Raw genomic sequence first — 26,753 nt, 5'->3', positions numbered from 1 at the left:
GACATTAATCCTTGAGTAGCAGGAACACGCACATACCAAGCAAAACAAATAAAAGAAATTCACACCAAGGCATATCATAAAGAAAACCGCAGAATAACAAAAGCCAAAAGAAGATCTTAAAAGCACCTAGAGAGATAAGACAGAACATCTGTGAAGGAACTACAATGGTTCTGTGCCATTCAAGGTACAGTATACATCATTCATCTAATCCCATAACAATTCTATAAGGTATATGGTATGAATCCCATTTTTACAGACAGGGAACCTGAGGCAGAAGGAGGTGAAATATCTGCCTAAAGTAAAAAAATAAAAACAAACAAATAAACTAGTAAATGGTGGGAGATAATAAATATCTCCACCACCAAATGGTGAGAGATAATAAATATCAATCTAGAATTGTACATCTAACAAAATTCTCACTCTAAAGGCCTAAAGTTAAGAGCTAAAACTATAAAACTTTTAGAAGAAAACATTGGGGAAATCATGACACTGAATTTGGCTATAATTTCATGAATATGACACCAAAAGCACTGGCAACAGGAGAAAATAATAGACAAATAGGACTCTTTCAAAATTAAGAACTGTTGTACATCAAAGGACACTGTCAAGAAAGTGAAAAAACAACCTACAGAATGGGAGAAAATAATTGCAAATCATGTATCTGATATATGTATGTATCCAGAATATACCAAGAACTCCTACAACTCAAAAACAACAAGAAAAGAATTTTAAAAGGGCAAAGGACTTGAATAGACATTTCTTTAAAGAAGGTGTATAAATGACCAATAGGCACATAAAAAGATGTTCAACATCATCAGTTTTTAGGGAAATGCAAATCAAAGTAGTAAAAAGGACACTTGTTTACAGTATGAGAGCTGAAACAAGAAGGCAGAACATTGCCTTGTTAGACTACAAGTAGGAACATGTTTAGTGACTCAAATTTTTTGCAGCTCTGCATATGCCTGCAAATGGCCAATAAAATGCCGCTGAGTACAGATTTGGAGGTTGAAAATACATTTTAGCAAGTAGACAAATTTGCAAATATGCATAATGAGGCTCAACTGTATAAACTGGACAAAATATTAGATAAAACAACTACTTGAAATGCATTGCAGAGTATCAGGAAGCAGAAAGAAACTGAGGAAAAGGAATGCTTATCAAAAGGAAATGGTTCTTAGTTTCCTGTTTTAAGGCTTTTCACCTAAGGGGAGGCAGTGATCCTTGTCAAATCAGAAAGCTAAAACATGAGAAAGTAAGTTGCAGTCTTACTGGATTGAAGAACCAAAAGAAAAAGATCTGAGCTACCTCAACAGCTGGAATGTAAGTGAGGAAATTCCAAATTCCACATTTAAACTCTGTCTAAATCCCCAATTGACCCCAGCTACAACTGAAAGAACTAAATGAATATTTCAGCTGATGTTTGCTGCAAGGAGGCAGGATTCAGAGGTTTTCAGCCAAGTTCAGAGGGTCTTAAAACAAAAACGGAAAACTGGGACACTCTTTAGAGAAATATAGCAGAATCCAGAGCCTCCACAACTTATCCACAATGTCTATCAGGTTGCAATCCAAAATTATTAGACATAAGAAGAAATAGAAAAACATGAGCCACATTCAAGAGAAAAGCTAATGAAGAGAATAACCCACAAGTGACTGAGATGTTGAAATTAGCAAGCAAAGGTTTTAAAGTAGCTATTAAAATACAAGGATGTAAATAAAAATATGCTTGTGATGGATGAACAAATACGAAATCTCTGTAGAGAAATAGAAGCTATGAAAAAATACCTAAATGAAATTTCTAAAACAGAAAAATACAATTAAACTAAGAAATTAACTGGAGCTTTTTAGATACTTGCTAGCCAAAGATTTTTGGATGCTTGCTAGCCAGTTGAAAGAGATACACACTCTTGAAATAAAATGTCATTTATCGGCTAAGACTTAAAATGAGATTAGAGATATCCTCACTAACCTACCTCTACCATGTCACCAAAACAATCAGTGGATTGTTTCTTTGATTATTGTCTCTCTCCCTCCCACTGAGACTACAAGGAGTAAGAGAAAAGGGGCTTTTGTCTGTCTTACTCCCTCTTATATAACTAGTACTTAGGAATAGGCCTAGAACATAATAGGTGTTTAGTAAATGTTTGTTAACTGAAGAAATGATATTACTTAAAGTCATACTTCACTTTGTATATTATACAGAATGAGGGTAAACATCCCAACGGAAGATATAGGTCATGTACTATTAACATTTAAAGAATTAGGCTGGGCATGGTGGCTCACACCTGTAATCCCAGCACTTTGGGAGGCCGAGGTGGGCAGATCACCTGAGGTCGGGAGTTGGAGACCAGCCTGACCAACATGGAGAAACCCCATCTCTACCAAAAATACAAAATTAGCCAGGCACGGTGGCACATGCCTGTAATCACAGCTACTTGGGAGGCTGAAGCAGGAGAATCGCTTGAACCCAGGATGCCGAGGTTGCAGTGAGCTGAGATTGTGCCATTGCACTCCAGCCTGGGCACCAAGAGCAAAACTCCGTCTCAAAAGAAAAAAAAAAAAAAAGAATTAATGTTTTTACAGTTGAAGGAATTCTAGGAGATAATAAGTCAGGTATGAAATGTTTATACTTCAAACCTGCAAACTATATTTCATTCAAATGTTTCTTCTTATGTGAAATGAAAACCAAATTAATTTTCATTAAGGAAAATAAGATTTCTGACATAAAATATTAAATTACCTGTCCTGCCAATTCCAGTCGCTTGTTACCATAATAATCTCTGTCGTCAACTTTATTATCTCCTTGGGCCAGAATAACTCTTCTCACCATCACTGCAGTATAGATACATTTGGCTCGGAAATTGAATTCCTTAACCTGTAAGTCAGAAATTGGAGAAAAATTTTGAGAAAATGGACATTAAAATTTAACATACCTCAAGAAAAGTATCAATACTATAACATTTAACTAAGAAAATACTGAATTGTTATGATTCTCTCCATTCAAATAAATTCAACTAGTCTGGAAACTTCCTGAGCTGAGATGATGACTTTTCATCATTGTCCTCAGTACCTGTGAGTACCTTTGTGTCAAAGATGACTACATCAACTTCTTCCCTTCCTATAAACTTCATGCCATTCCTTCATTAAAGGTGGAATCTATCACTCCCTTGGGATTGGCCTGTGATTAGTTTAACCAAGAGAATACAGCTGAAATGATACCAGGCCAATTCCAGAATTAACCTTTAAGTCAACTGGCAGTTTCCTCTTCCTTTCTCTTAGAGTCCTGAGACACTAAAGTCCAGAACACTCTGTTGTGCAGAGACAGAGGCTACGTTTCATTTAGTAAAATCCCAATGAAATGGAAAATCAAGGAGGGGCCAGAGATATGAATGAAGATGCCATCTTGAATGTCCAGCCCAGGTGAGCTTCCAGATGACTCTAACCTCAGCTGCTATCTGTCTGCAACTTTGTAAGAGACCTGAAATGAGAACTCCCTCCTCCACCTTAAATTAAGTCCAGTCAAACCACAGAATCATGAGATATACAATAAACAGTCACATTAAGCCATTAAGTTTTAGAATTGTTTGTCATGCAGTGATAACAAGAATTGTACTAAAATGTTGTCTGGCATGCAACAAATATCTGCCGAATGAATGAACAGATGAATGAATTTGTAGCAAATGTTCTAGTCAATCTTCTCTAGCAGAAACACTGAAACCCATATGAATGAATCTGGCTCAATCACAGTAAGTTGACTCAGAACTGATAAAATAATTGCACTGGTTTGTTTGGAGAGACAAAAAAACTGAAGTCGATCCTACATCTAAAAAGGCAAATTTTGAGAATGTAGCCTGAGCTTCTGCCAATTCCAAGGAGTATTTATAGGCTTTTCCACAGATGATACATACTACTATAAAATTTCCTTTTTACTTACCTTAATCATTTAGTAAAATCCCAAAGAAATCTCTTTTATAAAGTTTATCACTATGACAATAAATCAATAGATTGCATTCAAAAAAAAACAAGCAAGCATTCTCCTTCATACATTTTGTTGTTGCTGATAAGTAATTTCACTGAATAATGTAGGATGTTAGAATTCTGTATGTGTTTCAAATACTCCATTTTCCTTCAAAGGAAGTTTTATTTCTTCTCTAGGTCAATTTACTCTCTATTACTGAGAATTTTGGAATGTATTAAAAGAAACGTGTTTGAATGTGGTAAAAAAAAAAAAAAAAGTAGCCCTAAAAGCTACTTTGTTATCTTGTACCCACAAAACAATTACATCAATAAGAAGGTCTTCAAAAAGAAAAGTCTCTTGTCCATCCTCAAAAAAAAAAAAAAAAAAAAAAAAAACCCTCTTACAATCATACACTAGTTACCACAAAACCAAGCAGAAAAACTCAGTGTCTGGGCAGCTATAAGTAATTTACATTTTCAGTTGCTATTTCGAAAACTGTATGGTCCTCCATTTAAGTACATATAATTTACATTTGATTGTTCTAATAATGTGGCAAGTTACATGGAACATCTAACTCTTCCAGTTGTAGTTATCTTTCTTGTTAATGAGAAAAATAAAGCAAACTTTCACTAACAAAATTTTCAATTTTCAACAAAGCCCATTTCACATTTTCCTTTTGCATAAACACTGGTAGTAGATTCTCCCAAGACATTTATAAGTAGAAATAAATATGGATATTTACGGAAAATGCCCCTACTGAACTGTATAATGCCACTCGACTAGAGGTACAGTCCATCACCCCCGTGGGATTGAACTCTAACTCATTTCACTCCCCTTTTTAATGACTATATGCTGGAAAGCAAACCCTAGGTCTAAATTGAAATGAGTTAATACTTAGCACATTTTTCCAGGACTGTTCCCGGAGTCTGTGGTGAGTGGGGATCTTCTCAATCTAGCAGCTGGTAACACTTTTTAGGAGAAAGCTAAAAGTAGTTCAGATACTCCTTTGTGGGATACTAACCTGTGGATTATCTGAAAGAGGGGGAGAAAAAACGACTAACAAACAAACCCGGAATGCTGAAACAGAATTGTTGCCTATTTCAGAACTCTGGAGACCTTTTAATGCTACATTAGAGGAAAGAGTGGTCTGGGACTTAGGCATCTTGGAGCCCAACCACTCTTAGGCAGTGGTTTCTAAACTTCAGCACGCATTAGAATCATCTGGAGGGCTTGTTAAGACACAGATTGCTGGGACCCACCCCTAGGGTTTCCGATTCAGTAGGTAGAGTTCAAGTATTTCTTACAAGTCCCCTGGTGATGCAGATGCTACTAGTCCAGGGAATGCTCTTTGAGAACCACAGTCCCCAAGGAACTGAAAGGCCAGGATACCAAGACAAAGGCCCCTGCAGGCCCACCCTCAAGGACAAGCACTGAGAACTACTGAATATCTGCCCATGTTTTTCCCTCTACACAGACACACCTAAATAATACTCTCCAAATGCTAGTCACCCAAGTTCCACCATCACGAATATCAGCATATCTCTGTAGTACTTATTTACGTAATACGTCTAATCATCTTTAAACAACCAATTTTAAGCTAAGCTTCATCCTATGCAATAATACCATAAAATCACATATACCACAAAAATGGATTTGATGTGCTAGTTGTATTCTTTCTAATGCAATTTACTTACATAAAAAATGACCCTGCATCACTGAAAATCATCCTTTATATTACACTTAGGTAAATACTGTCCAAAACAATTCTGGAAAATGAAGATCTTTTCCCTGATCCATCTATTCTGACTTTATTCCTCATTGGATTATGTATAACCAAGCTTTTAAAATGGTAATTTAGGTTCCATGCAACCACAGAAAAGTACAATTTTTTTTTTTTTTTTGAGTCGGAGTTTTGCTCTTGTTGCCCAGGCTGGAGTGCAATGGCGTGATCTTGGTTCACTGCAACCTCCGCCTCCCAGTTTCAAGCGATTCTGCTGCCTCAGCCTCCCGAGTAGCTGGGATTACAGGCATGCGCCACCACACCTGGCTAATTTTGTGTTTTTAGTAGAGATGGGGTTTCTCCATATTGGTCAGGCTGGTCTCAAACTTCCGACCTCAGGTGATCTGCCCGCCTCAGCCTCCCAAAGAGCTGGGATTACAGGTGTGAGCCACTGTGCCTGGCCTATCTTTATCAGTCTAACTAAACAGATGTTAATATCGGCAGGACTCTATCAACTAAAGCTCTTTAATTAACCCAACATTCTTCTCAGTTATAGTGTGAAGGTTAAGTGTAGCTCCTAATAGCTACATGGGGAGCTGTGGAAAATACAGAGCTTTATGTATATTATATCTCTGAATCATCACAAGAACCCTGCAAGAAAGTGGAATTACTTTTATTATAAAGATGAGAAAACTGAAGCTTAGAAAAGTTCAGATTTGCCCAAAGTTCATCAGTTAGGATGTAAGAAACCAGGATTTGAACAATTACATCTCAGGCTCCAAAAGCCTTTGTTGTTTCTACTATCCATTTTTGCTATTTTAAGTTTCAGACTCTTTCCAATCATCCAAAAGAGCTTAAAATTCGGTTCAGACCCAGCTTTAACATTCAGAATTTTCTAATTATTTGGATTAAATCAAGGACATGCACAAATGGTAGCCAAGGAGCAGAATGAGAGACCTGTATTATTTGGATTGAAGGGTGTTTTAATACAGGAAAATCAGATCTGGATGCATTCAGGTGGTTACTTTTGACTTCCACAGATCCCATGACCTTCCATTATTTTACAGTCAGCCCCTGAAGGTAGTGTTTGCAACCCTTGAAAAAGATTATTCATGGATGGAACACATGGTAACTCATTACAAACCAGACTATTTAGTTAACAAGATAGTCTAACAAATAATAATTCCATAACTTAGTAAGAGTAGCATATACATTAAATGGGGAGAAAATTGAGGGCCGCCTCTTGCCAACACCCCACATGCCAATATGGTTGATCTCTGTTTAATAATAAATTAATAAAAAATAAATATTACATACTAGTTCAAGGTCAGAAGATAGGTTCTAGCCCTTACTCTTACCGCTAACCAGCTGGGTGACAACGCAAATCATCTAGCATGTTTGGATCAGAGAATCTTCACAGTAAGTGAAGGAGGCTGGATAATGTGAACTTTAAATTCAAGGTCTAGAAGATGAACTCATCCAGTAAGCATTTTTAAACCTACTTGTTGTGGTGATGGTTGTACAATAATGTGAGTGTACTTAAGTCCAGAAAATTGTACACTTAAAATGGTAAACTTTATGTTTGCTGAGCTTATTGTCTGAGATTCATCCAAGTTATTTCTTTTCATTCCTTTTTATGTCAGTTATCCATGTAGTTCATTTTTTTTATTGCTGAGTAGTATTTCATTATATGAATATTATTAAGCATTAAGCATATTTTACTATACAATAAGCATAAGAATATTTTACATAAGCAATTTTACCATACAATAAAAAATATGTATGGGCAAGGCACGGTAAGCTTATTTTATTTATAAAACATGTAAGACACCATCTCTGTCCTTCAAAACCATGAAATCTAGTAGCAGTACTAATATATGTATGAATATAAAATAACAATAATTTAAGACTGAAAGAATAACCACAAGAGAATAAACATGATGATGGCGATACAGCTAACATTCTCCGAGTATAAACAAACTGCTGATAATGGAAGGTTATTTCTGATGGGGCAATACAGTCCTCTTTAAAATTTTCTCTTGAAGAATTAGACTTTAAATAAGGTAAACTCTTTTTTTTATTTTTATTTTTATTTATTATTATACTTTAGGTTTTAGGGTACATGTGCACAATGTGCAGCTTTGTTACATATGTATCCATGTGCCATGTAAACTCTTATCACAGTTCTTTAACAGGAATTCACAGACCCCACAGTCCTTATTCACAATAACAAAGTGTTACTCACTGGGACATGGGTCAGAATGGTGGAAGCCAGGAGCTCTCTTGCTTCTTCTATTTTGGTTTTCTTTGGTCCACCTCCCCACATCCTTTGCCTTCTTACTTTGTTCCCTATATATTTTAATGCCTATAAAAAACAGATTATAATAATGTTTGAATGACATCACTGGAGGTAGTTTAGTAAGCATCTAACCACACGTACAGTATGAGCAAAAGAGATAAAGACCCTGGTTATAGAGAAAGCTGTACTGGGTCTAGTCAAAAATCAACGTTTATCATAAATCAATGACAAAAAGCATAGCATACTGCCTAATACACTGGTTCCCTTTTTTTCTTACTAAAAAAAAAAAATGATACATTGTCATTGCAGGAAATTTAGAAAATAAAGACATAAGTAAAATATATTTGTGTGTGTGTGTGTGTGTGTGTGTGTGTGTGTGTGTGTGTGTGTCTGTGTGTAGACATATAGCAACCATCAGTCCTTCACCCAGAGAAAACCACAGGTAAATTTTATAGTAGTACTTTTTTCCTCTCAAAAATGAATCATACCATGTAAGACCTCTACACCGAAAGCTACAAAACAGTGCTGACAGAAAACAAAACCTAAATAAATTAAGGGTCATGACATGTTCGTGGACTGGATGACTCAATGGTATTAAAAGTGGCTTAATGTTAAAATTTTCTCCAAACTGACCAACACATTCATAATTGTTCATTATACCCTTAGCAGGCTTAAAATGCAAAAACTGACTAATTCTAAAATTCTAGATTCTAAAATTTACGTGGAAATGCAAAGGACCTGGAGTAGCTAAAACAGTATTGAAAGAAAAAACTTGGAGTATTATATTACCTGATTTTTAACTCTAAAGCTAGGTAATCAAAACAATGTGATACTGGCACAGGATAGACAAATAAATCAATGAAAGAGAATAAAAAGTCCAGAAATAAACACATACTAAATGGTCAGTTGACTTTTGATTAAAGTATCACAGCAATTTAATGAGGAAGGAAAAGTCTTTTCAACAAATGGTGTTGAAACAACTATCCATAAAGTAAAAAATTCATCTTGACCCCTATCCTCACAACAAATATAAAAATTAGTTTAAGATGGATTTTAGACCTAACCATAAAAACTATAAAGCTTCAAGAAGAAAACATTGAAGAATATATTCCTGACCTTGGGGTAGGCAAGATTTCTTTAAACAGAACACAGACAGCAATAAATATAAAAGCTAAACAAATAAAAAAAACCTCCTAAGTTTTTTCAAAATTAAAAGATAGAATTAAGAAAACAAATAGGGAGCTAATGGACTGGGAGAAAATACATAATGCTGACAAGGAAGTTACATCCAGGATTCGTTTTTAAAAGGACTCTTAAACTCAATAATAGAAAGACAACTCACTAAGAAAAATGAACATTTGGCTCACACTTCACAGAATACAAATAGCCAATAAACACATAAGGGCTCAACATCATTTGTTATCATAAAAATAAAAACTAAAACCACAATGAGATACCACTATACACCCATTAGAGTGGCTAAAATTAAAAAGACTGACAACACCAGATATTATCAGGACATGAAGCAACCTGAACTTTCTATCAGGCTGGGCGTGGTGGCTCATGCCTGTAATCCTGCCACTTTGGGAGGCCAAGGCGGGCAGATCACCTGAAGTAAGGAGTTCGAGACTAGCCTGGCCAACATGGCAAAACTCCGTCTCTACTAAAAATACAAAAGATTAGCCAGGTATCATGGTGCACACCTGTGGTCCCAGCTACTTGGGAGGCTGAGGCAGGAGAATAGCTTGAACCCAAGAAGCGGAGATTGCAGTGAATGGAGATCATGCCACTGTACTCCAGCCCAGATGACAGAGTGAGACTCTGTCTCAAAAAAAAAAAAAAAGAACTCTCATACACAGCTGGTGTAAATGCAAAATGGTACAATCATTTTGGAACAAGGTATATATAAAAGTTATATACATATCTGCTCTCTGATTCAACAATTCTATTCTTAGGTACGCATTCATGAGAAATGAAAATGTCCACACATCCACACAAAGATTTGTTTATACAGTCTTATTCATAATTGCTAAAGACTGAAAAAAACACCAAGTGTCTATCAATAGGAAAACAGATAAACCGTGGTATATTCATATAATGAAATGCTACTCAGCAGTAAAAAGAAATGAACTACGTGGATAACTGACATAAAAAGGAATGAAAAGAAATAACTTGGATGAATCACAGATAATAAGCTCAGCAAAAGCTAGACACAAAAGAGTATATATGAGCCGGGTGCAGTGGCTCACGCTTGTAATCCCAGCACTTTGGGAGGTCGAGGCGGGTGGATCACGAGGTCAGGAGATCGAGACCACGGTGAAACCCCGTCTCTACTAAAAATACAAAAAATAAGCCGGGCGTGGTGGCGGGTGCCTGTAGTCCCAGCTACTCGGAGAGGCTGACGCAGGAGAATGGCGTGAACCCGGGAGGCGGAGCTTGCAGTGAGCCGAGATAGCGCCACTGCACTCCAGCCTGGGTGACAGAGCGAGACTCCGTCTCAAAAAAAAAAAAAAAGAGTATATATGGCCTAATTCCATATACAATGCTCTAAAATAGGTAAAACTAATCTATGGTGCAAAAATCACTAATCTATGATGCCCAATTCCATATGTAAAGTTCTGTAATTGGCAAAACTAATCTACGGTGCAAAAATCAGAATAGTGGGGAAAAAAATCAGAGAGTAGAGGTAAAGATTGACTAGGAAGGAGCATGAAGGGGAAACTTTGTGGGATAAGGAAATATTCTGTATCTTGTAAAGTCATACAATTAAGATTTGTACATTTTAGTGTACATAAATTTACTTAAAATAACCAAGTAAGGGTGTTGACAACTTTTGAGGATAGGCCTTGGATACATGAGCATTTATAACACTATTCTAGGTACTTTGTATATGTTGAAATTTTTCCTAATCAACAATGCTTAAAGAAGAGAAGTATGTGGTTCTTATTATTTTGGAACAACAATGTAATTTTTTTTTTTGAGACAGGGTCTCACTCTGTTGCCCAGGCTGGAGTGCAGTGGTGTGATGTCAGCTCACTGCAGCCTCAATCTCCTAGGCTCAGGCAATCCTCCCACCTCACTCAGCCTCCCAAGTAGCAGAACTACAGGCACACACCACCATGCCCAGCTAACTAAAACAACAACAACAACAACAACAAAACAAACAAACAAAAAATAACCCTTTGGTAGAAACAGGGTCTCACTATGTTGCCAAGGCTGGTCTCCAACTCTTGGCCTCAAGTGATCTTCCTGCCTGGGCCTCCCAAAGTGGCAGTATAATAGGTGTGACCTACCGTGCCTGGCCAAGAATGAACTTAAAAAAAAAAAATGACTTTCAGTTTAACAGAAGAAAAGGCTGGGATCTTTGATTCTTTAACTTGGAATTCCTGTCCAATTACCTGCTTGGGGAATTCCTTTTTCATGCTTCAAAATCTAGATCAGGTATCACTTCCTCTCTGAAGGCTTTCCTAACCCCACTCCTCTTTCTCTGCAGTTTTAATTCTTTATGCATTCAGGATTGCGTATTTTAATTCATATCGCATTATGTTTTAATGATCTATTTACATGTACGTTTTTCCTACTAGACTTCGTGGGTGGGAATTCCATCATCTTTTTCTTTGACTCCCAGTGATTAGTACAGTGTTTGGAATTGAATGAAACTCCGTCCCCATGATAAGATTTGGACTTCAAATCTAAATCTTTCCCATTAAAAGGCCATTAGAGGATAAGATAAATTAAAACCCTGAAAACACTTGCTGTAGTGACCTAGTAGTAAGTAGTAACTAAGTAACTGAAGAAAGCAGGTCAGTTGGCAGGAACCATGAGGAGATAGGCAGTTTAGTTTTCCCCCAACTAAGCTGTCTTCAATAAATGTTGGCCTTCTAGTTGCCTTGTGAAAAAGGCTAAAATTTTTCACTTGTTTGAGGGAGAAATAGAGGAACACAGGTGAGCAGGGTATCCCTTGTGATGCATAGGCCAAGATGACACGCCTAGTGCCTCCTATCCCCCACTACAGCTAATAATTTCTTCTCTATATACTACAGCCCAAGACAATGATGGCGTAAAACATACATGACCAACACAGAAAGAAGGCTTCAGGAACAGAAGAAATGTGAGACAGACTACAAAGGGAGGCATAAAAAATTGAGTCTCATTCTGTCACCCGGGCTGGAGTGTAGTGGCGCGATCTTGGCTCACTGCAACCTCCGCCTCCTGGGTTCAAGCGATTCTCCTGATTCAGCCTCTTGAGTAGCTGGCATTACAGGCACCCACCACCACGCCCGGCTAATTTTTGTATTTTTAGTAGAGGCGGGGTTTCGCCATGTTGGCCAGGCTGGGTCTTGAACTCCTGACCTCAAATGATCCACCCACCTCGGCCTCCCAAAGTGCTGAGATTATAGGCATAAGCCACTGTGCCTGGCCAAAAAACAAAACCCCACAGGTTTTAAGCAATCCATTAAAGTGCCACATCTTCCAAAGTTCTATTATATAAAATAAAGTGTGATATGGTTTGGATCTGTGTCCCCACCAAATCTCATGTCAAATTGTAGTGCCCAACGTTGGAGCTGGGGCCTGGTGGGTGGTGGCTGGATCATGGGGATGGATTTCTCATGTCTGATTTAGCACCATCCCCTTGGTGCTGTCCTCCTGATAGTGAGTTTTCCCAATCTGGTTGTTTAAAAGTGTGTGGCACCCCCTCCTCCCTCACGCTCTCTTGCTCTCACTCCCACTATATGAGACACCTTGCCCCCTCCTTTGCCTTCTGCCATGATTGGAAGCTTCTTGAGGCCTCCCCAGAAGCAGGTTTTGGTTCCTGTACAGGCTGCAAAACCATGAGCCAATTAAACCTCTTTTCTTTATAAATTACCCAGTCTCAGGTATTTCTTTCTTTGAGGCAAGGTCTCATTCTGTCACACAGGCTGGGGTGGCACAATCATGGGTCACTGCAGCCTTGACCTCTCAGGCTCAAGTGATCCTCCTGCCTCAGCCTCCAAAGTAGCTGGGACCACCGGTACATGCCACTACGCCTGGCTAATTTATTTTTATTGTTTGTAGAGATGAGGTCTTATCATGTTGTCCAGGCTGCTCAGGTGTTTCTTTATAGCAATGTGAGAACAGACTAATACAAAGTGTACTTAACTACATTTCCATGTAGAATAGCATAGAATATTCATGTTTTCATAACTGATAATGTATGTTCTATATACCAACTATTTTGGGTTACTTGCGTCTCTATATCCTTATTAGTTTTAATAGCTAATATGTGCCTTAATCCTGCATACAGAGTACAAGCACTTTCAAAGTTATACTTCCCTTTCGAGGAAAAGGAACATTTGTCTTTCTTATGTTAACTTCCCTCCACCTTTTCCCGCTATCTTTTCACTAATCTGATCTAATTTAGTTAGCTGAAATTTTCTGTCAGAACCTATTTAACAGAAATAAATGAATGATTTTCCAACCTACTGTTTGGGCTCTGCTCAAACAGCTTTACAATGCTAGGGTTATTTGACCCCAGTGATGATGTTTGAAATAAATTGCATACTGGATTTCACTGAAGCCACTGAGGAACCATTAAGGTAAACTGCTCTTCTAGGGCAATACACAGCATTAAAGAATAGGGTATCTCCCAAAATGGAACCAAATATTCCTGTTTGCAGGGTAGATTCTACATTTTCTGCCTCCTGGATATTTCTTAATGTTTTCTCTTCATGTTCTTGGAACCCTTGGACAATATAACTTTAGTGTACAACAAAGATTCATGCCTACCAAATATTTCATTTTTGATAAAGGCCAAAAATAGAATCTCCTAATCCAAACCACCCTTCCTGGTGCTGCCTGCCCTGTAACTGCAGTCAACTATTAATTAACTTTGGAAAAAGAGGAAGGCAGTGATGAGAATAATCTTTACTGATTTGTGCTTTGGAATTATATATATACTGACCTATTTCAATCTTCCTAAATATCTAGTATAGTCTACAAAAATATCAGTACTGATTTGATTTCAGAATACATACTAATAGATAGAAGTGGGAAATGCTTTCTCTACAAGCATCCTGGGTGAAGAGAAAAAAGCAGCCTGGAGTTTACACATGTCATACATAATGCACAGAATAGACAATGTACACATGGATAGGTAAGAATTGTCTGTTGTGATTCTATAGCAGGGAATTCCCACCTCCCAGGATGGCTATGAGGGATGTCAACTTTGATTTATACTTAGGAAAGCACTTGTAAATATGGGACTAAAATCCTACGTATGGCTGCTGGGGCTCCCTCCATGTGGGAAGGGAAGTGCAATTATTTTTATTATGGTGTGTGTGTGTGTGTGTGTGTGTGTGTGTGTGTGTGGGTATTTCTCAGTCTTCATCTTTGAGTCTTGTCCTAAAATTCCCAGGGTCCAACCAGGAGTGCCTGAGTAGGTCAATGAAGGCTCTGCAGCGGTAAAAGAGACTGATCCTGGGTTTTCCTTGCTGTCCAAAGTAGCACTGGGAATTCAGGAAAAGAAATAGAAACCACATACAACTGGATGCCTAAAGCAACCGAAGTAGGGAATAAAAAAAGATATTAAAGAGAAATGCATGCACACACACACACACAACCTCTTGTACACAAGAGTTGCCATAGTTTAAAAAAATATATTATCGCTCAGGCAAATAAGGAAAAAAAATAGTACTTGCTATTATATCAAAACAAACATCTCTTGGCCATATATCCCTATTCTAAGTTGGGCACCATAGGCTCCTAATTTATCTGGGCAAACTCCTTCCTCCAATCCCGACAAAAGTGAGTTAACGAAACTTCACTCCTCCCATCTCCCCAATACCTTTCCCAAATCTATGAGCCCAAAGCCATCACATCCGATGAGCTTTATCAATGAGCGGCATTAAGTCTCCAATTCCATTTCATAGCAAAGGACAACATGAAAAGACACACCTGCATCTGTGTGAAAATCTGAGCTTTCTGGCACTCTTCCAGACTGGGCCCAAATGCAGCCATCACGTGCTCCTCTGTTCCAATCATCTGCACAATTTCCTGGTCACTCTCAACACCCATGGCCTAGGAAGGAAAGAAAAGATACTGAGTGTTGGCTTTGTGTTAACTCACTGACATTTGCTTATGCTAATTTGGCATTGTTTGTGGGTATTACTTCTAAGCAAAAGCTAGCTCTTCTCTCAGAAACGGTGCCATCTGGCATTGGCAGCCTTGCCCAAGCTGCAGAAAAACCTGAAACAGATATTTTGATTAGAAAGTGGAAAACAAACATTCTCAAACATTTTTTGCATGTGTACTATCTGCTAAAATTTTTAAATATTCTAAGAGTTTCATCATGAAAAAAAGAGGCTGGGAGGTATGGTAAAGACAACTGGTCATGACTACAAAGGCAAACTGTAAAGACAAACAGCCAAAAGGCAGTGAATCAGAAAAGATGCATTGCTGCAAATAAGCAGAACCCCCATCAGTCTTGTCACAAAATTAATTTTTCTGAGAACTGTCAAATCACTCATATTTAGACTAAAAGAATTTTTCCTAAAACACATTTTACCTCACTATTCTAAAGATATCAAACCAAACTTCATGCAGGTTTCAAAGGAGACTTTTAAAAGGCAGGAACACATGGGCCAGGCATGGTGGCTCACGCCTGTAATCCTAGCACTTTGGGAGGCCGAGGCAGGTGGATTACCTGAAGTTAGGAGTTCAAGACCAGCCGGGCCATCATGGCGAAACCTCATCTCTACTAAAAATACAAAAATTAGCCAGACGTGTTGGCGTGTGCCTGTAATCCCAGCTACTTGGGAGGCTGAGGCAGGAGAATCGCTTGAACCTGGGCGGTGGAGGTTGCAGTGAGCTGAAATTGTGCCATTGCACTCCAGCCTGGGCATCAAGGGCAAAACTCCGTCTCGAAAAAAAAAAAAAGTAGGAACACACTTAAGAGGTTTCAGAAACCCACTTAAGTGTTTCAAGGTGGCAGCAGCAATGCAAGTCTTTGTAGATTCCATATGGTACCAGGGCTCACTCCTTCACACATTTGCCTGGAATTTTGCCATGATCAAGGAACACAGCATAATCTCACTAAATCTCTCCTGGAAGAGTAATAGTCGGCTTCTTAGAAGTGACGGGAAAAGTTATGTTTGCATTAAAATTCTTCCTTCAGCTGTAGAAAAGACAGAACCATTGGATAATTGTCTAGTTAGTGTTAATGCCCTAGTTCTCAGTTCTCCACACAAAAAAGGAAGGGAAAATCAAATCCCAAGTTCCAATGCAGAAAATCAAGGACATTATCCTCAGTACAACAGGGGCATCTATCTAAAGTCCAGAGATCTGAGGTGTTCGTCCTAATATACCAACAACAGACACAGACATTACAACTACTACTGTCATGCAACCTCTTCGCCTGTTTTCTCATTTGCATAAATGAAAAACCAGATTCCTTCCAGCTCAAAATTCTATGATTCTACATTTGACCTTCAGTGGTCTGCATTCTAAAAATTTGATTTGGATACTTTAGGATCTGATGTAAACTTGTAGAAAGTTTTGAAGATTTGGGGGAAATCTGAATAGATCCCATGTCCCTTTTAGGCCAACTTTGGTAGTTTTAAAAACCTTCATAGATTCTTTGACACTCCCTGCAAAAGGTGGAGACTAATTCCCCACCCCAAGTGTAGGCTAAGCTCAATGCCTCACCTCTATAGAAAAAATGTGAAGGTGGCACGTATGATGACTTTGAAGGATTGGTCATAAAAGGCACTATAGCTGCCTGCTTGCTCGGTCTGAAAGTGCTCTCTCTGGGGGAAGATAGATACCATGTCATGGAAACACACAAGCAGTCTGTGGCAAGGTCCGGTGGTGAGAAACAATGTCCTTTTACCAACAGCCAGTGAGGACCTGCAGTTTTCTATCAACTGCCATGGGGGTGAGTTATCCTGGAAGTAGATCCTCCAGGCTGCTTCAGTTCAGCCTTCAGATAACTGCAACCCTGGCTGATTATCTTTTCTTTTGTTCTCTTTGGTGAAGGGGTCTTGCTTATGTTGCCCTGGCTGAAGGCAGTGGGTATTCACAGGTGCAATCATAGTGCTCTATAGCCTCAGGCTCCTGGGCTTAAGTGAACCTCCCACCTCAGCCTCCTGAGTAACTGGGACTACAGGCACATGCCATTACGCTCGGCTTGTGGCTGACATCCTGGCTCATGAAAGACTCTGAGCCAGAATCATCCAGCTAAGCAAGTCTTAAATTCCCAACGAACAGAAGCTATGCTATAATTTGTTACACAGCACAGATAACTAACATACCAACTTTTGGAATTAAATTCACTATCTGAATTTAAAACAATTTGTTTAAATGTACAACTTGTTTTTTTTTTTTTTTTTTTTTTGCAAACAAGTTCTCAGGATGCAAGACCATTTTCTATAGTTTTTGCAGTCTTTTTTTTCAACCTCCAATTTGATATGGAAAGATTTATCAAATGAATACTAGAAATAAGCTCCACTATTTAAAAATTACACGGTTTCATTAAAACATTTAGCCTTTCATGGATTAAAAGATAGCAATCCTAAAAAAAAATTACCAGTTCCAATTTTTAAACAAACACATAAACAAAACTATATTATTCTTAGCTCAAGCACACTGAGTTGCATTTACTTTGATGGTGATGGCACATATGTAAAATCATCTACACTTTCTCTTTGGTCTGCACGTAGCCAGTCACAAATATTAGAACAGAATTCCTTTCTTTGGTGTTTAAATAATACGGGTTAATTTTCCCTAATCTGAAAGTCCAAAATGCTCCAAAATCTGAAATTTAAAAAAAAATTGGGGGGAGAGAGTTTTTTTATTTGTTTGTTTTGCTTTTTTTTTTTTTTTTTTAGAGACAGAGTCTTACTCTCAGTCGCCCAGGCTGGAGTACAGTGGTGCAATCTCAACTCAGTGCAACCTCTGCCTCCCGGATTCAAGTGATTCTCTTGCCTCAGCCTCCCAAGTAGCTGGGACTACAGGCATGTGCCACCATGCCCAGCTAATATTTTGTGTTTAGTACAGATGGGATTTCGTCATGTTGGCCAGGCTGGTCTCAAATTCCTGGCTGCAAGTGATCCACCCACCTCATTCTCCCAAAGTGCTGGGATTACAGGTGTAAGCCACCATACCTAGCCAAAGCCACCGTGCCCAGCCAACTTTTTTAAGAGACAGAGTCTCACTATGTTGCCCAGACCGGGGTGCAGAGGCCATTCACAGTCGCAACTGCAGTGCCTACTATAGCCTCAAATTCTTGGGCTCAAGCAATCTTCCTACCTTGCCCTCTAAAGTAGCTGGCACTATAGGCACAGGCCACCATGACCAGCTTTCAAAATCTGAAACTTTCTGAGTACAGACATGACACTCAGGAAATACTCATTAGAGCATTTCAGATTTTGGATTTCTGGATTTGAGATGCTCAACCATAAGGATAAGGATAATGCCAATATTCCAAAATTTAAAAAAAACCCTGAAATCCTAAACACTGCTGGTCCCAAGCATTTCAGATAAGTGATGCTCAACCTGTAACGAAAAGGTCTTTCCTCATTTGACGTATGGATTGCCACTTCAAGCTGTCTTGATGCTGAATCTAAGTGGTAATTTCATAACTGCATAAAATTCTCAAATGTCCTAACAGGGATCTAAACAGACTGCTTAGGCCTTCCAAATATTTCTAAGCTATGAAGCAAAGATATGCCAAGCACATGGTAAATGACACCATATGTGCAGAAAGCATGATTACTGCCAAAGCTTTGCTCTAAAAGGACTAAACTCTTCCTATATCAAGTCACTAAATACAGGGGTGATAACTCAGTCAAGTTATCATCAAAGCACACCAGCTGCAAAGACCGAACTGACTTTATGACTATTTAGTCTTCAGTAGTCACAGCTACAAATAAATGACATATTGCTATGGAAACGAAAGCAAAATGCTCAACCATTTTACTTTAAAGACATAATTTAGACATCTGAAAACTGGCTTTATATGGACCTCTTTGTACTCCAGATATCTGAAATCATTTTTTTCTAATAAGTCAAAAGTAAATCCTACATAATAACCTTGTGAAAAAATAGCAGAGATAATACATTTCAGCAGGTCCCCTACACTCTAGCAATCAGCAATACCGCTGAACAAAAATAAGGGGAGGTGCACTATAAAAAGTGGCATGAGGTCTTTTTAGATATCTACAAAGCATGACTTTTAAAGACAAAAAGAATACTAATGAGCAGAAGAGACTGATACACACACTAATGGTGACAAGTTGAAATATATTGTGTGAAGGTGGGAAAGGAAATAACTTCTTAAAATATCTAATATTCAGAAATCTCTAATGTTTCTTTAAAGTAGACCAAAATCAATCTGTTATTACTCACAGTAGTCCCAGCAGGTAATAAGAGAACTGTGATGGCCCTCTCTAACTTTGTAACTGTTTCTCTTTAAAGAAGATAAATTTCGGCCAGGCACGTTGGCTCACACCTGTAATCCCAGCACTGTGGGAGGCTAAGGTGGGCAGATCACCAGGTCAGGAGATCAAGACCATCCTGGCCAACATGGAGAAACCCCCTCTCTACTAAAAATACAAAAATTAGCTGGGCGTGGTGGTGCGTGCCTGTAATCCCAGCTACTTGGGGGGCTGAGGTAAGAGAATCGCTTGAACCAGGAAGTTGGAGGTTGCTGTGGGCTGAGATCGCGCCACTGCACTCCAGCCTGGCGACAGAGCAAGACTCCATCTCAAAAAAAAAAAAAAGATAAATTTCCATATAAGTTAGTTTCCAGGAAACAATGCCCAGGACCCTTGAAATTTGATCCTCTTTTCCACAAAAACTTTCAAACTACAGATGCCATCATAAGTGTAGGCTGCATACTTAGGAATACAAAATGTAAAGTGGGAAAGATTCATGGGCAGGAGAACCTTTGTAGTGATTCAAGTCCATAAATAAGGCTGATCTATGTCTTAAAAGCTTTCTCCATCATATTCAGACTCAGCATGGAATCTGGAAACCCTGCTGTTCCTGTCACTTTCAGTCAATTGTTGGTTACAATCAACAACCATCAAGTCCTAATGACTGTCAAGGTCTGTGTTAGGGCCACACAACACTCAAAGAGAAATGATGTGTCTTTTCTGGTATCCCCATTTGTTTTCCTGAGTTTCTGACCGTAAAGAGAACTAAGAAAAGAAAAAGGGCACTCCCCTTCCAGGACTTTTCAAAAAATACATGATCCTGTTTGCTCTTCACAGCGACTCTCTTAAAATTCTCACCTTAATAGACGAGTTATCCAAGATTTAAAGAGACTGGAAAATATGCCCAAGGTCACATAGCTAATAAGTGCAGATGCTGGGATTCAACCTAAATCTGTCTGATTCTAAGATATCCAATACTCTATGCTGCCTCTCAGATGGAAAAGTCTAAATAGTGGTTATCAAATAAATTCCCATCAATTTATTAAAAATACCTATTGTGGGAGACCAATAAAAGTGACCATTTATGATCAAAATATTTAGCTCATTTATCCAAACTAAAAATTTTAAAATATTTACTGATTAGAATGTAGTGGATACGTTTCAGGAAAATAATTGGCAACATGTACCAAGTTTAAAAAAAAAAATTTCCACTCTCAGGAATAAAGTCTTACAAAACAATCAGCAATGTGTACAAACAGGTATGTATAACAGTCATCCTAGGGTTGTGTTTAAGAGTAAAGCCTTGGGGAAAAAAATGACACCTAAATGCCCCACTAGAGGAAAGTGGTTAAGTAAATTCTACCACAAGTATGCAACTTCTACACAACAGTCACTAAAAATAATGATGCAGATTCGTAACAGGGAAAGCTATTCATAATGCATTGTTAAGTGAAAAAAATAAAAATGTATGTGTATATCACAAAAGCACAGGAAAATGGTCTGGAAAAATATACCCAAAAATGTAGATATACTTTTAAGTGGCTTTCTAAATTTAAATAATGCAAGGAATGTTTTTATAATCAGAAAGGGAGAAGTCTGAAACCACAACTACTGGTTGCATAAATATGTACATTGTGAATTTACAGCCCTATTCTAAAAAGGATTTAAGTCAGCTGTGTGTATGTAAGCATATGTGTGTATAGATGTACAATATAAATATTAAACAAACTTGACAGAAGAAACTGTCCTTTTTTTTTTTTTTTTTTTTTTTTTGAGACAGAGTCTCGCTCTGTTGCCCAGGCTACAGTGCAGTGGCGTGATCTTGGCTCACTGCAAGCTCCGCCTGCCAGGTTCACGCCATTCTCCTGCCTCAGCCTCCCGAGTAGCTGCGACTACAGGCACCTGCCACCACGCCCGGCTAATTTTTTGTATTTTTAGTAGAGACGGGGTTTCACCATATTAGCCAGGGTGGTCTCCATCTCCTGACCTCGTGATCCGCCCACCTCGGCCTCCCAAAGTGCTGGGATTACAGGCGTGAGCCACCGCGCCTGGCAAAACTGTCTTATTAAACTCCTCACCGGGCCAAAACACAGTACTTAATGTTTTCTGATTTTAATGTATGCATGAGTCTAGTCATGCATTTTCCATGAGTGATAGAAGATTATATGCATTATATTTATAATTTCTGGTAGAAAGAAAGAGTATGCATCTTCAAGTGTCTATAAAACTTTCTAAAAAAAAAAAAAAAAGTCCTTTGGATGCATGGGAACATACTGCCCTCTGCTGGAGATGTAATTCTACATCGTTAGATAAAATTTTCTTTTTTTTTTTTTTTTGAGACGGAGTCTCCCTCTGTCGCCCAGGCTGGAGTGCAGTGGTGCGATTTCGCCTCACTACAACCTCTGCCTCCTGGGTTCAAGCAATTCTCCTGCCTGAGCCTCCCAAGTAGCTGGGGCAGACGTGAGCCACCATGCCCGGCTAGTGTTTGTATTTTTAGCAGAGATGGCTTTTCACCATGTTAGTCAGGCTGGTCTCAAACTCCTGACCTCAAGTGATCCACCCACCTTGGCCTCCCAAAGTGATGGGATTATAGGCATGAGCCACCACTCCCAGCCCAGTTAGATAAAATTTTCTTTATTCATCAGTATGTACATAAAACACTGCATTGGGCACTGTGGGATCCCTACAAGAAAAGCCAAAATTACTTTTGTGCTTAAAAAATGCAAACCCTGAAGAAAGAAAAGAAAAAGTATATTTAAGAATTCTTCCTGGGCCCTCTGACATCATGGTACTGCTACTAAGACTATCATCATCATCATCCTGAAAAGAAAATGGCTCCATCTCATTTATAGAACTCAAAAGCACATTAGGCTACAATAAACAGTTTAAAATTTCCTAAAACTTCCTTCACACAACTGCATTTAGAATATGGATGCTTCCTGACTTAAAGAACCTGACTTGTTAATGTCCATTCAATACTTATGAATACTCTTACCAATACTCTCTCCCTAAATCCCAATCACCAGACTGATTTGAGGGCTACTTTCCTCCCTGACTCCTACACTTTGTCACCTGATTACAACTTTAACAGTAAAGACTCAATCCCTTCTTTCTTACTCCTCTGAGGCTTATACCCAAAATGCTTTTCTGTTTTAACCAACTTAGTTCAACCTCAGAGGATCTCTTCCTTTTTTTCTAATTTTGACTCAAAAATTATTTCCACCATCATAACTATTGAAACTGAATAAATATTATAAATTTCTAAAATTATCTGAAGCATCCAGTATCTCCTCAAATAATCTGAGCTCATTTAAACTAAACTGGTTATCGAGATTCATTTTATACCTATATACAATCGGTTATTATTATCCAAGGTAGTTATGTTCTATAAAGTTGCTGAATTATACCAAATACTGAATAGTGAATACTGAACCATTGCTCCAGGAAAAATATAGGGCTAGGTTCCTGTGAGCCTATGGTCACAACATTTTCCTCAATTAATCAATACAGAAACTTATTTTCTGTGTGCTTCTTTTAAAAGATATTTAAGACCAGGCGCTGTGGCTTATGCCTAATCCCAGCACTTTGGGAGGCCAAGGCAGGAGGATCACAGGGTCAAGAGTTCGAGACCAGCCTAGCCAACATGGTGAAACCCCATCTCTACCAAAAATACAAAAATGAGCTAGGTGTGGTGGAGGGCGCCTGAAATCACAGCTACTCGGGAGGCTGAGGCAGGAGAATAGCTTGAAACTGGAAGGGAAGTTGCATTAAGCCGAGATCGCACCATTACACGCTAGCCTGGGTGAAAGAGCGAAACGCCATCTCAAAAAAAAAAAAAGATATTTAATATATATCGATTAATTAACTTTGAAGTTAGCCAACAGCACTATAACTCATGCCTGAACAAAGCTTATCAAGCTTATCTAACACATATTTTCTCCAGAAGGCACATCACAGCCTGTTTGCCCTATGGAACACCTCGACAGCACTTCAGCATTACACTAGGGGGCCATCTTATACTGCAAATCAACAAAGCACAAAAATACAAAAAATACAGCACTAAATAGACTGCAAGACAGACACTCAATTACAGCATGAGGGCTGAAACAAGAAGGCAGAGTGTTGCCTTGTTCAATCTCAGCTGGGAATATGTGCGCTGGGTGACTCTAAGTTTTTACCACTCTGTGTCAGTGCATATCTGTGAATAACCACAAAAGCACCACAGTATTGATTTTGGGGTTATGTATAAATTTTAGCAAGTAAGTGAATTCACAAATAGGGAATTTGAAAATACTGAGGATCAACTAACTGTATCACATAATGCCAACTTTTTTTTATTTTGCTTGATAACTAATACGACAATTTAACTGTTCACTGAATGTGTATAGTATTTACATCTTAGAATAGGTTAAATGGGCCGCTATGTAACTACAGGTACATATCATTTCATCATGCTTTGCTTTATTGGGCTTTGTAGATATTGTGTTTTTTCCAAATTTAAGGTTTGTCCCTGCTTCCAGATTGACCTTGCTTCAGGCAAGTCTACCGGTGTCATTTTTCCAAGAGCACGTGCTTACTTCGTATCTCTGTGTCACATTTTGGTAATTCTTGCAATATTTCAAACTTTTTCACTGTTATGGGGACCTGTGATCAATGATCTTTTTTTTTTCTCTCTTTTTTTTTTTTTAGATGGAGTCTCACTCCGTTGCCTAGGCTAGAGTGCAGTGGCGCAATCTCGGCTCACCGCAACCTCCACCTCCCGGGTTCAAGTGATTCTTCTGCCTCAGCCTCCCAAAGTAGCTGAGATTACAGACGTGCGCCACCACACCTGGCTAATTTTTGTATTTTTAGTACAGATGGGATTTCACCATGTTGGTCAGGCTGGTCTCGAACTCCTGACCTCAAATGATCCCCGCCTCAGCCTCCCAAAGTGCTGGGATTACAGGAGTGAGCTATTGTGCCCGGCTGATCAGTGTTCTTTGACGTTACTATTTTAACTGTTTTGGGGTGCCACAAACTGTGCTCATGAGATGAAAAATTTAATCTATAAATGTGTGTGTTGTGACTGCTCCACCAACTAGCTATTCCCCCATCTCTCTCCCTTCTCGAGACTCCTTATTCCTTGAGACACAACAATAGTGAAATTAGGCCAATTAATCCCAAGAATGGCTTCTTAAGTGTGCAAGTAAAAAAAAAGGGTTGCATGTCTGTCACCGTAAATCAAAAGCTAGAAATGATTAAGCTTAGAAAGGAAGGCATGTCAAAAGCGGAGACAGGCCAAAAGCTAGGCCTCCTGCACCAAATAGCCAAGTTGTGAACACAAAGGAAAAGTTCTTGAAGGAAATCAAAAGTGCTATTCCAGTGAACATATACATGATAAGAAAGTGAAACAGGCTTATTGCTGATATGGAGACAGTTTTAGTGGTCTGAGTAGAAGAGCAAACCAGCCACAATAACATTCCCTTAAGTCAAAGCATAATCCAGAGTAAGGGCCTACCTCTCTTCAATTCTATGAAGGCTGAGAGGTGAGGAAGGGGCAGAAGAAAAGTTGGAAACTAGGAGAGGTTGGTTCATGAGATTTATGGAAAGAAGCCATCTCCATAACATAAAAGTGCAAGGTGAAGCAACAAGTGCTGATGGAGAAGCTGCGGCACGTTATTCAGAAGATCTGGCTAAGATCACTGATGAAGGTGTCTATACTAAACAACAGATTTTGAATGTAGATGAAACAGCCTTCTATTGAAAGAACATGCCGTCTAGGACTTTGACAGCTGGAGAAGTCAATGCCTAGCTTCAAAGGACAGGCTGACTTTCTTGTGAGGGTCTAGAAAAAGTTCAAGTCAGTGCTCATTTACCATTCCAAAAATCATAAGGCCCTTAAGAATTATGCTATATCTACTCTGCCTGTGCTCTACCAATGAAACAACAAAGTCTGGATGACAGCACATCAGTTGACAGTATAGTTTACTGAATATTTTAGGTCTACTGTCGAGAACTACTGCTAAGAAAAAAGATCCTTTAAAAAATTACTACTCATTGATAATGAACTGAGTCACCAAGAGTTCTGATGGAGATGTACAAGGAGATTAATGTTTTTGTGCTTGCTAATACAACATCCATTCTGCAGCCCATGAATAAAGAAGTAATTTCAACTTTCAAGTCTTATGGCTGTAGCTGCCATGATAGTGATTCCTTTGATGGATCTGGACAAAGTAAACTGGAAACATTCTGCAAAGGATTCACTCTTTTCTAGATGCCACTAAGAATATCTGTGATTCCCTTGAATACAAGAGACCCTAATAGTTAGGCAGGAATGTCATCATTCCTATTCAGCCTGAAGAAGATACGGAAGATGGATCTTCATCCTTCTACAAACCTTAGGACTAAGGTTGTCTTATAAAAGGGAAGGGGGAAAATATGTCAGAGGTGTTCGACCCACAGTGACTCCCTCTTGAAGAGGGGCTGGGTAAAATAAGGCTGAGACCTACTGGGCTGCATTCCAAGGAGGTTAAGGCATTCTTAGTCACAGGATGAGATAGGAGGTTGGCACAAGATACAGGTCATAAAGACCTTGCTGATAAAACAGACTGCAGTAAGGAAGCCAGCCAAAACCCACCAAAACCAAGATGGTGATGAGAGTGACCTCTGGTCATCCTCACACTCCTACCAGCGCCATGATAGTTTACAAATGCCATGGCAACATCAGGAAGTTACCCTATATGGTCTAAAAGGAGGAAGGAACTCCCCACCCCTTTCCCAGAAAACTCATGAATAATCCACCCCTTGTTTAGCATATAATCAAGAAATAACCATTAAAATGGGCAACCAGCAGCCCTTGGGGCTGCTCTGCCTATGGCGTAGCCATTCTTTTGTTTCTTTACTTTCTTATAAACTTGCTTTCACTTTAAAAAAAAAGAAAAGAAGGTCTGTATATCTGTGATTCATGAGAAGAGGTCAAAATACCAACATCAACAAGAGTTTGCAAGAAGCTGATTCCCATCCTCAAGGATGATTTTGAGGGGTTTAAGACTTTAGTGAAGAAAGTAGCTGCAGATGTGGTGGGAATAGCAAGAGAACTAGAAGTAGAAGTGGAGCCTGAAGATGTGACTGAATTGGTGTAATCTCATGATATAACTTGAATGGGTGAGGAGTTGCTTCTCAAGGATGAGCAGAGAAAGTGATTTCTTGAAACGGAATCTAATCCTGGTGAAGAGGCTGTATACATTGTTGAAATAACAAAAAAGGATGTAGAATATTATGTAAACTTCATTGACAAAGCAGCAGCAGGGTTTAAGACAACTGACTCCAATTTTTGAAAGAAGTTCTACTGTAGGTAAAAGGCTATGACTGACTCCAATTTTTGAAAGA

At 38.7% G+C, this 26,753-nt stretch overlaps 1 protein-coding gene across 1 annotated transcript in view; it reads right to left on the bottom strand.

Annotated features, from left to right (window-relative positions):
* POLR3B (RNA polymerase III subunit B) overlaps window positions 1–26,753 on the bottom strand; it is a 148,496-nt gene that overhangs the window by 92,863 nt on the left and 28,880 nt on the right. The window contains exons 10-12 of the mRNA XM_003269962.4: window positions 14,908–15,030; window positions 7,921–8,040; window positions 2,738–2,872 (exon numbers count right to left, since the gene is read on the bottom strand). Coding sequence (XP_003270010.1) covers window positions 2,738–2,872; window positions 7,921–8,040; window positions 14,908–15,030 — 378 coding nt within the window. The remainder of the gene's footprint in view (window positions 1–2,737; window positions 2,873–7,920; window positions 8,041–14,907; window positions 15,031–26,753) is intronic.

Source organism: Nomascus leucogenys, chromosome 10 (genome assembly GCF_006542625.1).
Source record: "Nomascus leucogenys isolate Asia chromosome 10, Asia_NLE_v1, whole genome shotgun sequence".
Taxonomy (NCBI): Eukaryota; Metazoa; Chordata; class Mammalia; order Primates; family Hylobatidae; genus Nomascus; species Nomascus leucogenys.
This window is presented reverse-complemented; position numbering and strand designations above follow the sequence as displayed.